Raw genomic sequence first — 20,880 nt, 5'->3', positions numbered from 1 at the left:
TTGAAACAGGAGAATGACAGATACACTTAGATAATGTGTTTTGTGGAAGAGTAGATGGATGCACATTTTCAATATGTTTTAGCAACAGGTGAAGCTCACATTACTTCATTCCAAAACTTACTTAATGAGAAAGAAGTTGCTGGTGAATGTTATACTAAACTTGCAGAGGAATGCACCATGACCCCAGCAACTTTTTCTACGAATCTCTCTTATGTTGAAGAGAAAAACAGGAATTCCGACAAAGACTCGCTTACAATTGCATCAAATAAGCTTCTCAGCATTCTTTCCCTGAATGGAAAGAGAATGAGGTATTTCCAGTTGCTTTCTGACCTGAAAGGAGAGAGAAGTAGATGCTTCAAAGAAATGGCTAAAGTATTGCAATGTACAGAGAACTATGTAGCAGAATATGATGAATTGTTACAAGAGAGAAAGAGAAATTTACAAAGAATAGCTCTTTCAGAAGGTGAAAAAGAAACTTTGATGGGCCATTTGGCAGAGATAAAGTGTGAGCAAGACAAATACAGGACCTTAATTTCAGAACTCCGAGGCTGCAAAACTGGCTGTTATCAAACCTTTTCTAACTTACAGGAGGAAAAATGTGTACTGAAAAGAGAGATAGACAGAATGAATCAAGAAACTTCAGAACAGCTTGATAAACTTCAGAAAGCAAATGCAAACTTTGTTTTAGAAAAAAAAATTAAAGAATTAAAGTCTTCTTTGGGTTTCATCTATGAAGAGCTGAGAAACAAGGAAAGTATAGGAACAGAGAAAAATACAGTAAAACTAGAAGAAGAAAGTCAGCAACCTGATCTTAAACCAAAGAAAGATGAAACAGCATGTTGTGCAATACAAACTGAAGAACAGGGAGTTCTGGCAATAGATCCTTCAGATTATTCCCCTGTGAAAAAGGTAAATAATAACAGTAAGGATTGTTATCAAGCAGGATCTTATAAAGAAAGGGAGATACAGAATTTGGAGGGTAAAGCTGAATTAACTTTGTGATGGAGGAAACGGTAACCTCTAAAAAGAGCTGAGGTGCTAAAGTTAACTTTGAAATTGAAGTCAAAATGCCAGACCAGAGAGGGGTTTTTTTTTTGGAATGTTGTATTTGACAATGTTAAAGTGATACAGCAAGCCACAAAATTAAAAATTGTACTTAAAAACTGCACTGTTCAGGCTTTTAAAAAGTATTTATTTAATGCAAGAGTAAACGCTTTTACAGAAAGCTTTTATTCCACCACAATTTTTCCTTACAGAAGGAAGCTTGTTATAGTGGTGAAAAATGTCTTGGTGAAAAGTGTGCACATGTTCATTTACTAATTTTTATTCTGATTGAGTCTATATTTTTTTATTATTTTGGTGCATGTGAAACATATCTCTAAAGAGAGGATCTCTACTCATGGTGGATTTCTCATCCATGTTTTTCCTCTGTAGTTGTGTGTCTTCCACGACAGTGAAGTTCTGTGGGGACTACCATGTACTTACAAATGCAGAATTTCTGCTTCAATAGAATAGTAAACAGGGAGATATTTATATGCAATACCTTGATTTTATCCAAGATTTTTGGTAATAATTTAGGAGGAAACCATGTATTGTTCTTTAAATGGCTGTGTGCCATTTGGTACAGGGAAGAGGAGTCATCGTGTCTTTTTATCTATCCAGGACAGCATGTGTGAAAGCTACAATAGGATGAAAGAGCAAGTCAGAAAGGCAGAAGAGGAACTTAAAATACAGCAGAAGGAATTAGAAAAATCAAAAAAAGAGGTAACCTTCAACTCTGATGTTCTTCTGAGGTGCAAATTTGTTTTTTCTTGTGTTTTCTTACATGGCTGTCTTCCTTCTGCCAGGCTCTAATGCTTTTACAAAACAGGGAAGTCTCGGATATGCAGAACCAAAGTGTTTCTCTGATCTTTGAGTGATGAATGGCACAGTCACTCTTGGTTGACCAGGATATCAGGTGAAACTGCATTCCTGCAGCACACAGTGGCAGAGTCTGAGTGCCCTGATAAAGGCACACACAGCAACCTGCCTGCTCTGGCCATCTCTGGGCAGCTGCTTCCCTCCGCTTCAGTGTGATTAAGGAGAAGGAGAAGGCAGTGGAAGTGCTGAGGGTTACTGCAAACCTGAATTGAAAGTAGTTTGTGAATGAGAAGCCAGATCATGTGCAGCCTGGCACTGTCAGGGTTTGCTGCATCCAGAGGCATTGTCAGGTGTGCTGCCCCTTCTCTCCACAGCTGTGTAGCAAACACCACGTCCAGCACCACCTGCCTGGGGACTTGGGTGGATGGGTAGTTCTGGGTCTGTGTGAGGTAAATCTGCACTTTTGACACCATCCGAGGAAACTTTCAGTGTTGTCCCTTTCCAAATGCACTAGATGCTCAGATTCCTGTTTTTTATTAGTCAGTCTCCGCTCCATGCACATCTAAGCAGAATGTATTTTTTTAATGGCAAGTATATATTTATGGGGTTATAACAGGCTTCACTCACATGCCCTGTGGAATGACTATTGGCAGCATCAGGTGTGTTTTGTATGTAAAAGAAAAATAACAATTATTGTCCTTTGACAGCTGCTTTATCAGACTTCCCAGCTTTCAAGTGAGGCAACTGGAATGAAGGGATGGATTTAGGTGACTGTTGGTGGTTAGACAAGGACTTCTGATCTTGTGTTTTGAATATGAAGTTTTATTTTTATTTCTTTTGTAAAATCTGATTAACTTGGGTTCTTTATAAGGAAGTTGAGTGTTAAAATACTTTCCTCAGTTTACTTAAAATAATGTTAAATATTTGCTTCCAGAAGGGAGAAAAAGTGATATATCATACAAAGGAAAGGGCTTGCTGTCAGGCAGCCAGATGAGCTACTGAGGGGTTTGTTTGTGGTTTTTGGTTTGGGTTTGCTTTTGTTTTCAGATCTACAGTAGTGTGTCTAATTGAATAAAGGCAGCCTAGAAAAAAATTAAAAGGTAAACATACAGAGAGCCTTTTTTCCCCTTCTTTGCATTCTTCATTTTTGACATTGTTATTTTGATTCTGATACTGAATAAAACACTGTATTGTGCCAGCTACTAAGCTGTCCCATTTGGGACCTGGGACCAGGACACATTCCTCAAGAAAACTTTTTACCCCTCCACAGATAATAAAAAAACTTAGATGTCATTTCTGAAATCATGTATGCATACACCACTACTTTTTTAAACTTTATTCAGAATATTCATGGTACCTTCACATTTAGAAATAAATTTAAATAATATTTTTGGCATAGCTGTAGTGAGGTATTCTATAGGGCATAAATCTAGAGTTGCATTTATGTCTTATGATAAGATTGTAGTGTATTGTATAACTTCATTTCTTTTAATCAATTTATAACAATTCAAAAGCTATGATGAAGACAGTAGCTTCAAATCCATGGTTGTAAGCTGGCATTGAAAAAGGATACCACTGCTGGACTAATGATAATCAGTAATTTTTGTTCTTTCTGTCAGGCTCAGAAGTGGTACAGAGAACTTGGTTTTGCTGAAACAAGGTATGAAGAAACCAAAACTCATTTGATGCAGGCTCTCTCAGAATTAGACCGCCTTAAGCAAGAAGTTCAGGACAAAACGCAGGAAAAACAGCACTGCAAATTAATGGTATGTATGTAAATGGAATGGAGAAAAGCACATTCCTGGGGAGGGAATGTTCTGGCTGCAGAAACACCCATTATTGATACTGGGAATAGATTTGAAAAAAGTGTAGAACCTCTCCAGCCACTGGAAATTTAAAAAGAAGCAGATGTTGTGCAAGGTAGACCATCTGTCTGCAGAATAGTCCAGAGTCTGGGCATTGCATGGGCAATATAAACAATCATTTTTTTGTTTAGGAGGGCTCTTATTCTGCTGTCTTTACCCAAAGTCATTTTCAGGTGGCCTTAATGAAAGGTCTTTGAGAAGTCTGCAGTGTTTCCAGTATTTGGCCTTTTTACCCTGATTTCAGGCCTTGTAGCCCTGATTTCTGGATTTGCACTGGCAAAATGACACTGTGAGCAGATGGTGTGGATTAAAGTCAAAGTCTTTAATGGACACATGTGGCCCAAATATGTGTCCCAAAATCCAGGAAATCCTTCTATCTCGCTGGAATGTGTTTACAACACAGAAATTCTGGTTTTGGTGTAAATTAAACTTTTTTTAATTTTCAGGTGGTTCTCTGTCTTGATACAGGTTTATGTTTTCCACCAAAATAAAGTGTTTTATGAAAAGATTTTTAATTACTGAATAATCTTCTGGAAGCAGCTTTTATAAAGACTTTTCAGCTAGTCCTGAAATTATTTTTGCCCTCCTTAACTGGTGATCTGCAAAGAGGAAATACACAGTTTCTACCAGCTGGAAAAGCACATTTCTAGCAAACTACAAATATTTGCAGATTCATTTTGAATAGGTTGGATAGATATGGCTTTAGAGGAAAATAGGAACACTTTCTGGAAAATATAAGGATTCTGAGATCAGTTCAGTCCCCTAAATGTCACTGTTTATCCCACCTAAAGGCCTTAGGGCATCCTGGCTGAGGGTGTAGGCAGCCACCTGGAAGTCCTAGGCAGTTATTTCATGTTAGCCTGTACACCCTACATGACACTATGGGCAGGTGTTTAGACAGCTGAATTCTGACTGTTAAATGAAAAAGAATTACAGATTTTTCATATCATTGTGATGTATTGGCATGTGGCATCCTAATACAATAGAAATGATTTCAAGCAAGAAGAAAATCCCAAATAAAAAGAAATGTGTCACATGTTTTGTTTAAGTTAGCAGTTAAGATCCTGGGTGCATTTTTGGGAAATGGAGCTTTAATCTTTTGTTTAGGGACAGTCTGGAGCAATTACTGTTTATGTTGGTCAGTTAAGTAAGATGTTAATTACTCCTGTGACACACATGGGAATAAAATTCATCAACCTTGGCAGAATGTTTTTACACTGGAAAAAGTGCAGGTCAGCCTTTTGCTGAAAAACCCTGCCACTTTTAAATCCCTCCAACAGCTTATGTTTTCAAATTAGTGTTTATCTACCAGTAGTGTATCTTTATGCAAGACTGTGATGCTCTTTGATTTAGGTCTGACTTCTTCATCCAATTGAATTGCCTGTAGGATTAGTGTCAAATTTTTGAATACAGCTGTCTTATTCCAGGGTCAGAGATGGAGCCTATGTACACCACAGAGCTGAGTTTATCTTTCAGTTGCACTATTTGATGGCAGAACTAATTATCTGCATAACTCAAGTTATGTTTTAACCAAATAATACTGATTTTAATGGCACAATTTAGCAAATAGTACAATATAGAGAGTAGAGTAGATATGTCTTAATAAAGGTCAACTTTATTTCAATAATCCAATTTTAAAATAAACTTTTTAATATACACCAAGCTGTTGATAGTAGATTTGTGTGAGACCTTAAAATATAAGTTGTTCTAGATTTAAAAAGAAAATACTTTTTGTCACAAAAAAAAAGAATCATTATCTACTTTTCTAGCAGTTTTGTTAACTGGTTTTCAGTTTTTTGTTTTCAGGCAGCACTTGCCACCCTTGACCAAACTCTTTTTCATTACTCAAAATTACTAATAAACCCTGATACAGTAAATCACAGTAATTTATGCTTTTTCCTATTCTAAACTTCATTTTTCTGAAACATTTCTTGCTGCAATGCTTAAAAGAAGTGAAGATGTGAGCACTCTGGGCATGGAACACAAAGTGTTTGAAATATGTTGTGTTTTGGGAGTGTCTTTTAGAACATTTTGCACTTCTTATGTTCTACAGGCCCTGCTGCCCAGGGATCCTAGTTCTCACCTGAGACTCCATAAGGCTGTCACGATATTATTCATTGCAAGTAAAAGAGAACTAAGATAATATATTTGCAGCTTACTGCTAGGACTCTATTTCAGTGAAGTTAGTAGAAGTTGAAATATGCTTTAGCCTGGGAGTATTTATTTGGGTGTTCTGGGATGTTGAGGTGGCCTTCTGAGCGGTGGTGTTGTGGTTGAATTTAAGAGAAATATGGGGGTGAGCAGGAAGGGGTCAGGGCACTGTTTACAGCTTTAAAAATTAATAGAAGAATTTTGCATGAAATGCACACAGTAAATAAGGCACCAGGCTTCCCCAGTGAACTCCTGGTGACTGTCTGCAAGAAAGGCCTGTAGCAAAAAAGGTCATATTCCCTCTCATTTTCTCACTGAGTTTTCAGACAAGCACAATTTGCATAAGAAGAGGAAGATGCTGTTTTGGTTTTTTTAATGTTTAGGTACCAGCTTCAAATACTAGTGATCTAAGTTTTACAAGAATGCAGTGTGTTAAATGCTGTATTTAGGCTTAGTTATCCTTTGGTTATTTCCCAGTCCCAGCTGCCTGGGTCCTTCATCCTTTTGGAGCTTGACTACATAACCTCTGGTCACTGCAGACTGGGACATCTGACAGAGTGCTCATACATAAATCTTGTGTGCCTCATTTGTGCATTGAAACTACAGAAAGCTGCTAGTGGGTCAGCCAAATGCAAAAGGAGAGAGGGAACTTTCCTCTGTGTCTAGCCTTCACGCAGTTGTTTTATTTCCCCACTGTTTTTTCCATAAAGCATCTTCAATTAGAGAGTGTTTCCCTTTTGGTTTTAACATACTTTTCATGGGGAAGAGAAGATAAGGGAAATACTATGTCATGGACTTGTCCTCAGGCTTCTGTCCCTCAGCCCTGGTCTAATCCATCTTGATGTGTCCAGCTGTTCCTATTGTTCTCTTGACACAAGAGGGAGCCAAAAAGTTTGGTACAAAGCAATTGACGTGCTCCAGTGCTGCCACAGAGGACTGGCTTCACAAGGAAGAACACTATGACAGTGTCGTATTTCTGGCTTTTTTTTCTGTGTTGCACTGATGTGTTGCAGGCAGAATAATGTGATCTATCAGTTCAGTTTGCTGTTCCCTATGAAATTATTCCTTCAGTGTGTTGTAGTCAAGGGTGTCAAATCCAGAAAGGATGTCAGAAAGGCTGGGAAAAATTTACTGTGGTGTTGTGCATCAGGGCTGAGTATAAGCTTCTCTCTGAGTTGTATCAGTGTTAAAAATCAAAACATCATTCTGTTTTGTTGTTAAGTTATATGTTTTTTCCACAGTATATTATGGGTCTGACTATAATCTTTAGCTTAGACTTGCTTATATACTGATACATACATGATCAAAAATCTTGACAAGCTGTGTGTATCAACTCAACTTTTTTTAATATAATAACATAAATGTTTTTCAGGATACTTCCTTCTTCTTCAGATTTTCCTCATTCTAAATCTATAGGTTTAATCAGGCAGTGTCACTTGTAGAAGCTGACCATCAATCTAAAGATCTCAGTAATCTTTTCAATCTAAGTGCATGAAATTGGGGAGAAAAGAAATTTGAGAGTGGGGGAGGAGGGGTTAAATTCAGAAGCTTCTTTTTCCACTTGTTCTGTGTCACTATTATTACATTTAAATGTAAAAAATATTTTTCTTTAGAAATTTTTACTTAAGATCTGATTAGTTATTAATAATGTTTCAGAAGAAATAAGCATTTGGGAGAGTGGAATTATCTCTCTGAGATAAATATATGTTGAAAAACAAGGGACATATTACATAGCTTCTTGTTGAAGCAGGAAACTGGCAACTTCTGTGTGTTTTTTTTACTCACTATGTCACCACAAGTTGGTCACTTCATCTGTCTTTGCCCAGTTTCCCCATTTTACAATACATTATTTACCTTGAAGAAATTTTGTGAAAATCCAAATCTATACCTGTTCTCACAGGGGCTAAGTATTCTTTACATATAAAGAATTTAAGATTAGTGCAAAATATTAGTGCTAATGTTAATGTAGTTAATGTTAATGAAGTTTTGGGATCATACATCTTGTAACAGTTTGCTTTGTTTTGATGTATAAGGTAGGTAGTTATATTGATTGAGAAGTTCTGTGGTATAAGACACGATTAAGAATATTTTTGTTGTTTTATATGCCTAAATTTAAAATCTGTGTATTTTCCTTCTAGCCTGTGTACACACTGGAGGATGGCCAGGAAAAAGAGGTGTATAAAAAAGCCTGTAAGAGGTTAGAGCTGAAAACGTTGGCCCTGAAAGCCGAGCTCAGGGACAAGGCTGCATTACAAGACTTGCAGATTGAAGTGAAAGTCCTTCAGGCTCGTCTTTATGAAAAGGTATAAGGTTGTTTTCTGTGTGCTTAAATGTGAGCTTACACTTCAGGTTCTACATCTCTCTTCTGAAAGGGGAGAAGCAAAATAGGATTCTTTCCTGGGTATGAATCTGAGGATAGTTGAATGGTTTCCAGGCATATGAAAGTAATTCTGACCAGAGAAATAGGGAAATTATGTCAACTGCCTGAGTGATCCATGTTATGGAAAAATGATAGATGATCATGAAAGTTGTCTCTGCTCTAATTAATCCCCATAGTGCAAAGCAAGCATAGCCATGCTGAAATTCTTCACAGTCACCTCCTTGGCTTAAATTGTCAGGATTTTTTAACATTCCCAACTCTCTTGTTCTGCTAGATCAGATATGAAACTCCAAGCTAAAAGTAGAATTTTGATAGAGTTCTCTTAACTTTTTTGGCTCATCTGCTAGGGTTACACGTTAAGACATTTCAGTAAGACATTTTCAGATAGGTGTGTGGTTTGGATTTTTGTCATAGTAATTCTAATGAGAACCCTCATGTATGCACTACTTACACAGGCAGTTTTTACACTTGTGGATTTCATTTCACCTGGCAAACCAGAGTAGATACATTAAGATTGGCAAAGCTGCTGCCTTACAGTGTGACAGCAAAGCTGCTGCTGTAAGTGTGACTACAGCTACTGAACTCATGGGTGGAAACAAATTCCTCCTAGGACTTCTTTCCTTTAGATTTTCTTCCTATTGGGAACTATATTTTGGAACGGGATGATAGTTACAATGTGAGCCAAATTGGAATTGCCCATTAGGCTCTGAAACAGCTAGTAAATGGCATGTTCTCAATAGTGGTCTTTGTTCTTCATAGCCTGATAAAACCAGTAGAACATGCTTCTCCTCTGTCTATACTCTAAAATACAAGAGATTACTGTCTTCTCCCTACTGGGAACCAAGCTCCATTTTACTTTCTCCACAGTAGTCTCTAATTTTACAGTATAATACTGAAAATTTTCCCCCAATGAATGTTTTGGAAGATTCACAGAGAAAATATGAACATGAGTGCATAATGGAGGATACTAAGTCTTAACTGTGATGCTGCTTTGATTAAATAACCTCACTGATACAAGGCTTCATCTAAGAACATCTAAAAGCCTTTGTTAATTTTTAAAAGCTAATGCAAATGTAAGTAGGGCAGTGTTTATATGCCAGAGCCTGTCTGGCTGGTGCACTGGTGTGCAACCAGTGCTTTACACTGATTCATCTTCTTTGTGATACAGGATCACACTGATATGCAAAGTGCACACCTCAGAGTCAGGTCTAAAACAAGTATCAAAAAACTGCTAGAGTATTTCAAAGTGATTCTTGAATAAATTGATGCAGGATATTTTTCAACCTTTCAGGAGAAAGAACTGCAGCAGACAAAGTCTGAAATGAAGTTGACATTAGCTCCTCTGAAGGTACTGTTTTTCCCTGAGCACTGTTTCAGGTCCTACACAAGGGGTATCCCTTTGCTTACAGGTTTCTGTGTTTGTGTCTTCCTGCTGCAGCTGTCCCTGAGTAGCTGGATGCTGCTGGGCTTCACCTTAGGCAAGGGCTCACTCACATTATTGCAACGCTACTTTCAGCCTGTCAGGAGAGGGACTTTGCACATGGAAAAGGAACATCTCTTTCCAGTTTATTGGTGTATATATATTGCTCTTGAAGGTGTGGAGGCATCTAATAATGTAGAGACATAGGAATACAATCTATAGCTTTGGGTCAAAATGTGTGGAATTAAAGACCAGACACAAAATGTAATCTTTCAGTCTCAGCAGGGAGTGAAATGACATAGCTGTGGAATGTTTATGTGTTCATGCCACACAGGCTAAGCTGGCTTGCCTCACCCAAAAGTGCCAGGAAAGGAACAGCTTCATTAGGAGAATGCATGATGAATTCCACAAGCAAGGATTTATTAACTCTGCATTTGATGAAGAGATGAAGAACTTGGTGAATGACACGACCCTGGCAGAGTACACGGTTGCTTTTACACCAATGTGTGATCAAGAGGTAAGTCCTCATACTTCCTTGTAAACATGTATCCTTATGTTTGCACTATTGAATTGTGTTGGTTTCCAAAGTGTTTGGTAAGACTTAATGTGTTATTATAAAATACATTTCATTGCTTAGTGTAAGTATTGCTTCAGACAAATCAGTGGAGTTGGCCTTTTTGCTGTTGTTGTAGGTAGGGTCTAAATTTCAGGAGCTTAAAGCAAAGTGCATCAATGTTCCGTGCAAGAAACACTTTCCTGATATTTTGACTTAAGTAGCTGATGGATAATGCAGCATATATTACCCAATTTCATTTAAAATATGAATTTTGCATATCTTTCCTGCACAGTGCATTGTTTCTGATTTCTGAGATGTCAGAAAGAAAAGGTCAACAGTGAATATTTTTAAGACTTAAGTCAACTCAGTGGACATTTGTATTCAAAAGGGAGTTAGTCACTTGTGTTTCTTTGGCAAGGCAAAAGTGGGAAGCAGCCTGTTTCACACCTGGTTCTATTCAATATTGTCATTATTATATTGGATGCTGGGAATAAACTTCCTAATTTTGGAGTAGCACCTACTTGAAGACATTCTTAAGGACAGGAATCTCAATCTGGCAACCTGAAGAAACAGGAATTCCCTTGCAGTACTTCAGCATCCATCAACAAGTTCTTTTTCCTTTAGATTTTCTGGTTTTTTCTTTTTTTCTTTTTTTTTTTTTTTTTTTTTTTTTAAAGCCTGTGAAAGTACCCAAACAATATTTGGTAATGTTTGTGACAAGTATTCTCAGGTAGAATCTTTTTGGTTAAAGTGAGGTAGGAAATACTGTGTGTTACACATTTGTATAATATTGTGTGCTTATCACAAGAGAGCACAGAATATTGTTCATACTATATATTGTACTTCAGCTAACACATTGCACTGCAAAGTGAATAGAAAGAATTATTTATCTTAATGACATTGACATTTTCACCCTCAGAAGATGCTCAAAATGGGCATATAGTATAGTAAATCCACAGGCTTATTTTTCTGATGATTTTGCATTTTTACATACTGAGTGGTATTCTATATCATGTTGATAGTGCTTATCCTTACAGTATTACTAAGTGTTGCAGGCTATCAATCAGTCATGCTTGTTTTTGTGCTAAAAAGTAATTTTCTGAATGTTAAGGAAAAGGTGGATTGATTCCTGATTGCAGGATGGGACAGGAATCTTGTGTCTGGCTGTGTCTCCTTGAGTACCTCATGTGTGTGTCCACCACTGCCTCACCCAAGCTCCCCCTGCACAGGAGTGTTTTCTGTGACAGTGGCTAGGAACTCCTCTGTCAGAAGGAAGACAGCACTCCACTGCCTTCAGACTTTTTCTCAGACACTGCTGTGATAGATGAGCATTAGTAAAGCTTGCTAAAACACTGTTCACACTCACACTGTCTCCCTAAATGTCCACTTACCACAAAATTTAGCAGGTTTAACAAGAGAGAATTAGATTAAATATATATTCGGATAGCCAGTGAACTTATCTGCAGCACAGACTCCCATATTAAATCCCCTGCTTCGACAGATATTTAGCTGTTCATACTAAGTGGAGCACAAGCCCCTTCCCATGGTGTTTAGCACTGTTGTGGCCAGAGGTCTCACCTCACTTAGGCTCAGACAGAAACAGGATTCAAGCCTGGGGGTTTTTATCATGCAAAGAACAGACTAGCTCTTTCTGGATGTCTTGACACTGAGTTTAAGGCTCTTCTGGTCTGTGATAAGTATTTCCACATGTAACAGGGGGAAAATTTACTACCAAGGATGAGTTGTATGTTCCCATTAAAAATGTATATTTCTATGCATCAGGTTTCCAGTGGAAGACACTTCAATGAAAGAATGTCCAAGTTTCATTACTACTAATTTAATAATGGTTGCAATAAAAAAAAAATACTGTTTCATATTCATGTGATACATTCCTTTGGTTTAAAAATCTTGTTCTGAAATCTGTAGACATATGTTGAAGTGAACTGACTTTTCATCTTGGAAGTTTTATTTCTTGCTTTCAACTCTTATTGTCACTGGACTTCACATGCAAGATTCCAGAGCTATGCCCAACATCCACTTATATAAAATTTCTTTGGAAGCTGATTCCTTCCTTCCTTCCCCTCAGTTCTTCACTCCTATAGCATTCCTAACATTTGAATTCTACTCTACAAAACCTACTGAATTGTTTTTTGGATTTGTTTGTTTGTTTGTTTTAATTCTTAAATTAAAGATTTGCAATTGGCTTTATTCATTACTGGACCCAGTAACAAATGGAAGCCTGACACACATTGGCAGCAAACCTCTGTGCCTTGACTTACATACGAATTTCAGCTCAAAGTTTGCAGTGATGCATGAAGAGCTGATCCAGAGCCTTTTGAAAGGAAAGGGGATTCTATACTCAATTCAGTGCCTGTCCTTTTGTAGTTCAGTAAAAATCTTTTGAGTCATGTTCTCAGAAAAAAAATTAATTCATAGTTCCATTAAGAACTCTTTTTTTGTCTTTTTCATCTGTACATGGATTTACATGTAGAGCTGCTTCAGCGGATGCCCCAGATTCAGTGGGGGACTTATGGGCACCACCAAGTTACTCGTGCTTACAGACCAAGGCAAACTTCAGTTCTTTGCTTATTCAGGACACAGTGGATGGTTGGTCATTTCCTTCTGTCTGCCAGAATTTTTTCTCCCTAATTTTCATCCCAATTAAAATACTAAACCACGAAGTCAGTGTTATGCAAAACCCACTGTCTTTGGAGCTTCTCTTGACTTCACTTTCAGCATTCAAGGCCCTGCTCTCACACATGATAAATCCCTGTTGTCCCTATGGCTTTATTTTGCTGACTAATTCAAGAGTTCCCTCAGTTCAGTTCAGCAGAGCAACATGCATTTTGAGGCTCGTCATTCTTGATTGTTTTCACAGCCCAGCATTATATTCAAATGTTTGTGAGTGGGAAATAAAATTTGCTTGAATCATGTAGTATCTAATAATTTTGTTCCAGCAGTGCACTCTCAGTGAGGTCAGATATATCTGGAGTAATATGTTCATAAAAGAAAGCCAGCTTTCCTTCTCTTAATGAAACCCTGTAAAGAGGACTAGGTTTTGAATTACTTTACCTCACGATAAAACTGTACACCATGAAGCCCTTTATCTGTAATCTAGTTTAATTGAGCAATTTAGTATAATTTAATTTAATTTTAGTGGGTTTTTATAATAATAAACGTATATAATTGCACAGAAGGGGTTTTATTTCAATTCTTTTTCATCTACTACCTATATCACTGTGATGAAAGCAAAAATTCTGTGCAGGCTGGTGAACAAATGCTGCCTCTGAGCCTTGAAAAAAAAATTGTGGGGCAAGCAGTGGAATGACAATGTATGTCTAATATGGACTTGAAATTTTTGGAAGCACAAAGTTAATCTTTAAGGCTTTTTGATATATTCTCTTTTTAAAAGACTTGAGAAACATTGCAGCCCCTTGGAGTAGACCAATAATGAAATTTGGCATTAGAAATCTTTTAAAACCTTGTCTTGTTTTGTGTCTGGAAAATAAAAAGCATGTGGCTGAAGAGGACACATTCCTGGACAAGGGCTGCCTCCAGGGTACCCATGGCACTTGGCACAGTGCCATAGCTGGGATTCACATGCCCAATGTCACACACAGAGTATGTATCCACATTTGGCCTTTTGTCATGTCCCATTTTAATCACCTCCTTCTGAATGCTGATTTTATTTTTTTTTTTTAAATTGAAAGGACCTTGGTCTCATCTTTCTTTCCTCGCTTTTGTAGTATTAATTCAAGGACATTATTAACAGTTATTGTTTTTCTGCCTTTCCCAGTGAAAAAAACACAGGACAGCATTCACCAGCTGATTTTGGACATTCATGTTCATCTAACAAAAAAGGGCTGGGACTTGGCTTTGCAACAGCTGCTTTACTTGGGATGGTAAAAGTAGCAAGCAAGAGATGTTCAAGAGGAGTAATGGGACATGTGAAAAAGGAGGCTCTGTTTATTCCTGAGTTTAGGTATCTACTTGCAGTTTAAGAACTAGGCTTTACCCAGTTTGGCTGGCTTGAGCTTGAGGCAGTGTCCTTGCTGCTTTTGATGGATCAGAGAACCACACAGAGGAGCAAGTGAGCTTGGCTCCCCTTTCGTATGGACTCAGCCCAGCCAGTACAGTTGTGCAATATTTTGGGCTTTTTCTCTCTCTTTTGAGAAGAGAAGGTGTGGAGAAAAAGGATTATGTTTAATTCTTCCCCTCAAATGATTGGGCTAACAGCCTTTGTCTGGATGTCTGCAATGGAAAATGCTGCTCATCCAATTTCTCTTGTGCTGGAACACTTTGACCTGATGATATATTTTATATATTCTTTCCAAAGTGAGTCTGAAACCATTGTGGCTCTTTGCCCTCATTTCTTGGGGCTGAAAGGGAATTGGTGCAAGGAATGTAGGGATAAATGGTAGTGCTTTTTAATGCTTTTGCTGCAATCATCTTAAACCTTATGGATGGAAAGCTCCAGGCAAGGAATGTGTCCAGTGCAGTGAATTGTTTTACAGAATAGGGATTAAATGCACAGAACAGCATAGCTTAATTCTTCTTTCTGTCAAGGCATTTCTTCTGATATATGTTTTGGTAGAACAGTGCTTTTTATTTGTTTATTAGTTTGTATTTCTACTCATTACTTTGCAATAAATCACTTACTGCTTTCCAGTGAATCGTGTTTGAAGATAATAGGCCTGACATAAAATTCTCTAAAGCTTTCCTTAAAAAAGTTTAGTGTTAAGGTCAGAGGCTTTTCTGGCACTGAGGGTGAGATACATTTCCTGTATGATGTCTGTACTTCTGACAGTCATCTGTGATGTTTATCTATTTATTTTCATAGTTAAAGCAGAGAAAGACATGCTTCCAATGAGTTCTGCCCATTTAACTTTGGACTTTCAGTCTTTTCGGGACAAGGCTGATCAAGAGTAAGGAATCTTTCAGGACAAAGTTTTTTTTGCAGGAAGAGGCTTCTATTTACCTGACATTTCTAAAAACATGCCTTGAATCATTGGAATTCCAAGTGGATGAAGGAGTGGAATTAATTATTTAGTAATTTCTTTAAAGAAAGGTTAAGTCCATTGCTGAGAGATGTGTTATTTTTGTCCTTTAGAGAAATTATTAAAATACTGAGAGGCATGAAATAGAGATTTTAAAAAGTTAGTGGCAACCTGGCCTTTCAAATGATATAACTGATAAAGTTGTTCAATAATTATATAAATGCTTGTTTGGATAGAGGGGATCCCAAGAATTTGTAGTGGCTGAGGAGAAGGTTCTTACTCAAGTTTAGTGCCATTTGCAAGTAAAATTTGGTTTAGTTGACAAGATTTAGATCTGTTTCCTTGACTGCATAATACAGATATTGTAGCAGTGGCTTTTGCTGAAATTCATAGGCAACAGCATGTGTTCCTCTAGAGCACCACGTGCCAGTACAGGAGAAGCCATGACTAAACAAAAGAAAAGCTTTAAAAACTAACCTTCCTTTATTTTTTGATAAGTGATAAAACTTAGATTAACATTGAATGTAAAATTATAAAAATATTATTAAAAATATGCAGATAAAGTAAAACATTTTCATCTTCTCTCTGACACCACTCTTTATTTTTGTTTTTGTTTTTTTTTGTGGTGTTGGGGAAGCTGATGTTTTTGGTTTCAATAGCATTCCTTTCTAGATCTTGGCATTTTGCAAGTTTACATTCTTCTCAATTTGGTCAAATATCACAATATTTACATTTCTTCCTAGGTTGGGTAATTTGTGAAACATTGAGGGGAAAGCAAAAAAAAAACAGAAGGAAAATTGAATAAATATAGTAAAAATAATAATAACAATAAAAAAGAACCAACCTCAAAAAGACAAGGTTAGTGTCTGGGCATTGAGACAAAATATAGCATTTTTGCTTAGCTGCATACTTAGTGCTATGGGAAATGCAATCTTTAGTGCTAGTCTTATGACACACAAGAGATTAGTCTTTTGAGAGAATCATACCAACTTTCAAATATAGTGCAGACTACACTGTGAAATCTTTGTCAGGGTAGTAACATCTTCACTCACTGGGGTTTGCTTTCTGCCAAGTGTCACTACTTTGGCTGCAGAAGAATTTGCTAATTCCAAGAGGCAAAAGGTTTTGCGGGGTAAAGAGTTGAAGGAAAGGAAAGACCCTGCAGGAAGGATATAGAAATTACTTGTGACAGTGTCACAGCTTTGATTTGGTGATGTGGTTGGTTTTTTTTCTGGCAGCTTTACCAGCTCCCCTGCCTATGAGCAGGACAGTGATTTGCCTTTGCATGGGTCATTGACCTCCAGAACTTGTTCTGCTCCTGCTCACTCTCATCTATCACCACAAATGCCTCTAACTGTGCTTCCTGTAGTGAGGAAATTCTCATAAAATAATTTTAGATCAGATATCTTCATGCCTCAAAACATTTCGGGGCTGACCTTTCATTGCTTTAAGCCAGCTGGCATTTTTTGTGAGTGATGGGGAGAGGTACTGCACTAGTAACCTTGGTTTGAAACCAAGGACTTCTGGAGCTGCCTTGGGCTCCTGTTTTTAGAGGGAAACATCCAAATGTATAGCTTCCACTTTCCAGCTGATCTATGCCTGTAATGCTAGGATATGTTTGGGTATTCATGCCACCTTGCAATAATAAATGCACTATCCAGATGGTATCACACACCCTTTCTGTAATCAGTAAAGAGAAAGCAAATCTTTTAGGGAAGAGCAGCAATCTAAATTTTGTGCCCCAAACTGACCAGTATGAGTGGTCATTCCATTCCTGGATGTGCCTGCCTTGTTCCCTGGCCTGTTGTTCAACCTGAAATAAAGGATCAGGTGGTAGCTGCTCCTGGGCAGTGTCTCAGCTGGCCACACATGCTTGTCTTGAGTACTTTAAGGTAACCAATGGCCACAGTTCATCAGAACTAGTTCCCTCTGCTCATGGTGGGGAGCCAAGAGCAGGAGGTGAAATGGTAACAGCAGAAACATCATGTGTTTTTCTTCATGTCATAATAGAACTATATTTCAATGCAGGAGCTTGTCAATAAATGCTCTTCTTTCTGTTGGGTCATTTCAGAGCAATCTTACGCTGCTATTGCATTTCAGAGTTCTTTGATTTTTTTTTATTTTTTTTTTAATGGACACAAGTGAGGTAGCTAAAACTCAATAAAGATGCATAGAGCAAAAACAATATATTATTTTAAGTAAAATGTGTTTTCTTTTAAGTAATTCTTCCTGAAATGGCATATATATGTATCTGCTTTTCTGGAGCTTTTGCAAGGGGACTAATGGGAACGAGATGTTAATGCATAATGAGGTGTATTAATTTTAGAAATAAATAAATAACTCTTCAAAAACTGAAAGACTGAAATGGCAAGGCTTGCAATTGCAATAAAAATGCAACAGTGGTCTAGTACCTATAATAAATTTGGGTTTGAATGATAAAATGCTACTGCTGTGTAGTAGTCATTTGTATTCCAAGAGATCTGCTTGCAGCTGTTATGAAAGTGTGCATGATTAGATTGCCATTTCTCTCATAAATTTGTCTGCAGCTCAGTGAAGATACTCTAAAAGGATAGTTTTCTGTGGTGTTAAAGTTGATTTGGAGGTGAAATAAGATCAGCTGAATTAATATTATTTTTGTTTTGAATAGGAGGGTCTGTATAAGAGTTCATGCAGGTGAACTAACACACTTCTGGAGTCTGTTCAGTTTAACTTTCTTGAGCATTCAAAAGTAGACAAACCTGAAGCTGTGTAGTGTGGAATGAGAAAATATGTGTGTAAAAGAAACCTGTTAGAAATTTTGAGATTTTTCAAGAGAACTGAGATAATATTTTAAATTAGGAATTTTTTTTACTAGTTTTAATCTAGGTTTTCTTAATATCCCAAGGCAAATTTTCAGCTTCAGTTAAAGTTTAGAGATCTTTCTTGTTTTGTTTTGAGGATGACTTGTTGAATACAGAATTCTTTATTGAAAGAGGTGCAGGAATGCTCCACAACTGAAATAATTGGTATGTTTTCATATGTTTCCCTTATTTTGCTAAATGTAGTTTATTTACAATTAATTTCTGTGAGTATTTCTTTTAGTGAACTCAACCAAATGGCTTCCACTAATCCAAAATGAGCAGCTTTGGAAAGCTTACTCTATCTTGAATTTCTTAAAATGCAATTTTCTCTTGCAGATGCTGCCTTCCTCCACAGATGTTTCACAGGCTAATGGACAGCCAGAGGATCATGTGGAACGTGGATCAATATCTGCAAACTCTCAGCCAGGGATGGGTGGCCCCCACAGTTCTCCCATCACCCCAAATGTGTGTGCTGGTTCTTCTCTCAGAGTAACAAGCCCAGAGAGGATCTTAGCCTCGCAACAAGAGCTAGGAGAAAACCATTGCAAAAGTTGCCAGGTCAGTAAAAGTTTTCTCACTGTTTTTAATTTAGTGAAATCTCTTATTCTTGGCAGAAGATACAGATGTTTGAATGATTCCTTCCAGAGATAGACAGCTGGTTGTTAGTTTAGACAAGCTGACAATAATAAATGTTTCATTTTGCATTTTCTTTCTCATTTTTTAAGAGGGGCATGGGCTTGTACAAATAATTAAAATATCTTTTTTTCATCATGGCGTGCTCTGTGGTAAGAAAGTAAATCTTACTATGAAAATCATAGTATGGTAAGATGGTAAATCTTTGCAAATTGTTAGATGTTTTAAAAAAATTTGTTATGTTGATCTTGTCCTACCTTTTTTCCCTTCCAATTTTTTTTCTTTTTTTTTTTTTTAGTGATCCAATTATTCCTATGCCCTGAAGCTCTTTATAGTAATTTCCATTAACTGCAGGAATCCTGTTAAGAACAGAGCTGATCAATTGCAATTGCATTTGTGACAGTCTGCTGCTAAACTAAACATGCAAGAGATTTCAGCCTCTCTGAGACAACATAACCTCTTCAAACTTGTATGGAAACAAAATTCAAATATGCAATTACTGGAGCCAGTTAGGTAGAATAGTTAAAAATATTACTCTAGTGAATTTTCTTTATAAACTTAGATTCAAATAAATGCAATGAAACAATTAAAAGCATAGTTTTTACTTTTGGCATTAATGAAAAGAATGTGCAAGATATTGATATTCCTTTTTGTTAAGTAGTTTATTATGCCCTTAAATGGTGACTCAGAATTCTGATAACATGTTACTTAGTCTGGGGGATATATGTAACAGTTCAAATCAAATTTCCTGTCCTTTTCTCTCTCACATGCACACACAAAAAAGACCAATGAAAATATGGCCATAAGAGAAAACTATTACAAAGAGCAGAATGCAAGTAACACTTTGACTGAACTTCATCAACTCAGAGATTATTTTTTATATAAATTATATGAGTTTTAATTAAATGCCTATGAAAGCAGAATATGGCCCTCTTGTACAATTATATGGGAGGCTATGGTTGAAATCAGCCACAATGCACAGAGCACTGTTTCCATAAAAACATACAGCAGCACCCTGGGACATCCAAGGTGACGGTTTCTGTTCTTTCCTCCTCAGATACCTTCAATTGTCCCCTCCAGCTCAAGCCCTGGGGCTGGTCCCCACCTGCCCATGATCCACGAGGAAGCCCCTTGGCCTGTGCTGTCAGGGATGAAGGATGCTGCAGTGCCCCCAGAGCGTGGTGTGGTGTCCTGGGCCACCAAGGGGAGGGATCGGTTGTCGAAACACGTTGATGTATTTTGGGGTCAAATAGGAAATCAGCATGCAGGTGCTATTCCCCAGAGAATGAAACACAAAAATGCCATTATGAATAAGGCATGGCTCTCTAGAGAAAAAGCAGATGGCTCAACCTCAGCTACCACAGCAGAAAGCTATTTGCCAGACATGTTGTCAGCAAGTAATAAAGGTCGATATCCTGTGGGGAGAAATCAGCTACATGGGAAAGAATAAAACCTGCAGAAATAAAACCAGGTAAACATTTTAGCAATGTGATTTTTCCCGTTGATACAAAAGTACTGATAAGTTTGTTTTTAAATCACAGATATTTTACTAGTTAGCATGGCCTAGCAAGTAGTTTGGGATGACTGAAAAATTTACATGGAAAAGAGCTGTGATATTTTCTATGATCAAAATTTCATAGAACATTTGAGATCACTGAAACACATGGATTTTTCATTAGCCAGGCCACTTCCTTGTTTTCTTTTCACCTTTTGTTGGTGATTTGATTTTCTTTTAAATGAAACTGTGAAACAATCTATTAAATCACTTTTGCTTTTGTGCCTATTTCTTCAGTGTGCAGTGGCAAGTTCTGAAAGAATATCTCCCTTGTATGACTGTTTCCTTTGGGATTTCAGGAAATGTAGTGTCATGGACTTCCTAGAAATTAATTTTACAAAAATTAGAGGGCAATTTCGCTGTGTTTCTGTATCTTGGGATATCTTAAATAAAATTACCCTTTTTTTTTAATAGGCTCAACTACAGCAGGACATTCAGTGTATTGCTGTAGGGGCTAATATCTGTAAAATAGCATCCTTGAATTATTGCTTTGCTTGAGTACAAATTGCAGCTCAACTTGAGTAGCTTTACTGGACATGTCCACAGCCACTCTATTTAGGGGGCTGCATGGGCATCCTGGGTACAGAAACATCTGAGTTCACAGCATGGATGATGCAGAATGC

The 20,880-nt window shown here is 37.3% G+C and overlaps 1 protein-coding gene across 1 annotated transcript in view; it reads left to right on the top strand.

The window, feature by feature from the left end:
• The window catches only part of C4H4orf50 (chromosome 4 C4orf50 homolog), a 37,313-nt gene extending 16,829 nt beyond the window's left edge, over window positions 1-20,484 (top strand). Inside the window, exons 8-15 of the mRNA XM_056489824.1 lie at window positions 589-909; window positions 1,663-1,764; window positions 3,480-3,626; window positions 8,015-8,179; window positions 9,548-9,604; window positions 10,011-10,193; window positions 18,406-18,627; window positions 19,760-20,484. Of these exons, the coding sequence (XP_056345799.1) occupies window positions 589-909; window positions 1,663-1,764; window positions 3,480-3,626; window positions 8,015-8,179; window positions 9,548-9,604; window positions 10,011-10,193; window positions 18,406-18,627; window positions 19,760-20,152 (1,590 nt within the window). The 3' untranslated portion in view covers window positions 20,153-20,484. The remainder of the gene's footprint in view (window positions 1-588; window positions 910-1,662; window positions 1,765-3,479; window positions 3,627-8,014; window positions 8,180-9,547; window positions 9,605-10,010; window positions 10,194-18,405; window positions 18,628-19,759) is intronic.
• Window positions 20,485-20,880: the final 396 nt, after the last annotated feature.

The sequence above is a fragment of the Oenanthe melanoleuca genome, chromosome 4 (genome assembly GCF_029582105.1).
Source record: "Oenanthe melanoleuca isolate GR-GAL-2019-014 chromosome 4, OMel1.0, whole genome shotgun sequence".
Classification (NCBI taxonomy): Eukaryota; Metazoa; Chordata; class Aves; order Passeriformes; family Muscicapidae; genus Oenanthe; species Oenanthe melanoleuca.
Note: the sequence above shows the minus strand (reverse complement) of the source record. Positions and strands in the feature narration are given on the sequence as shown.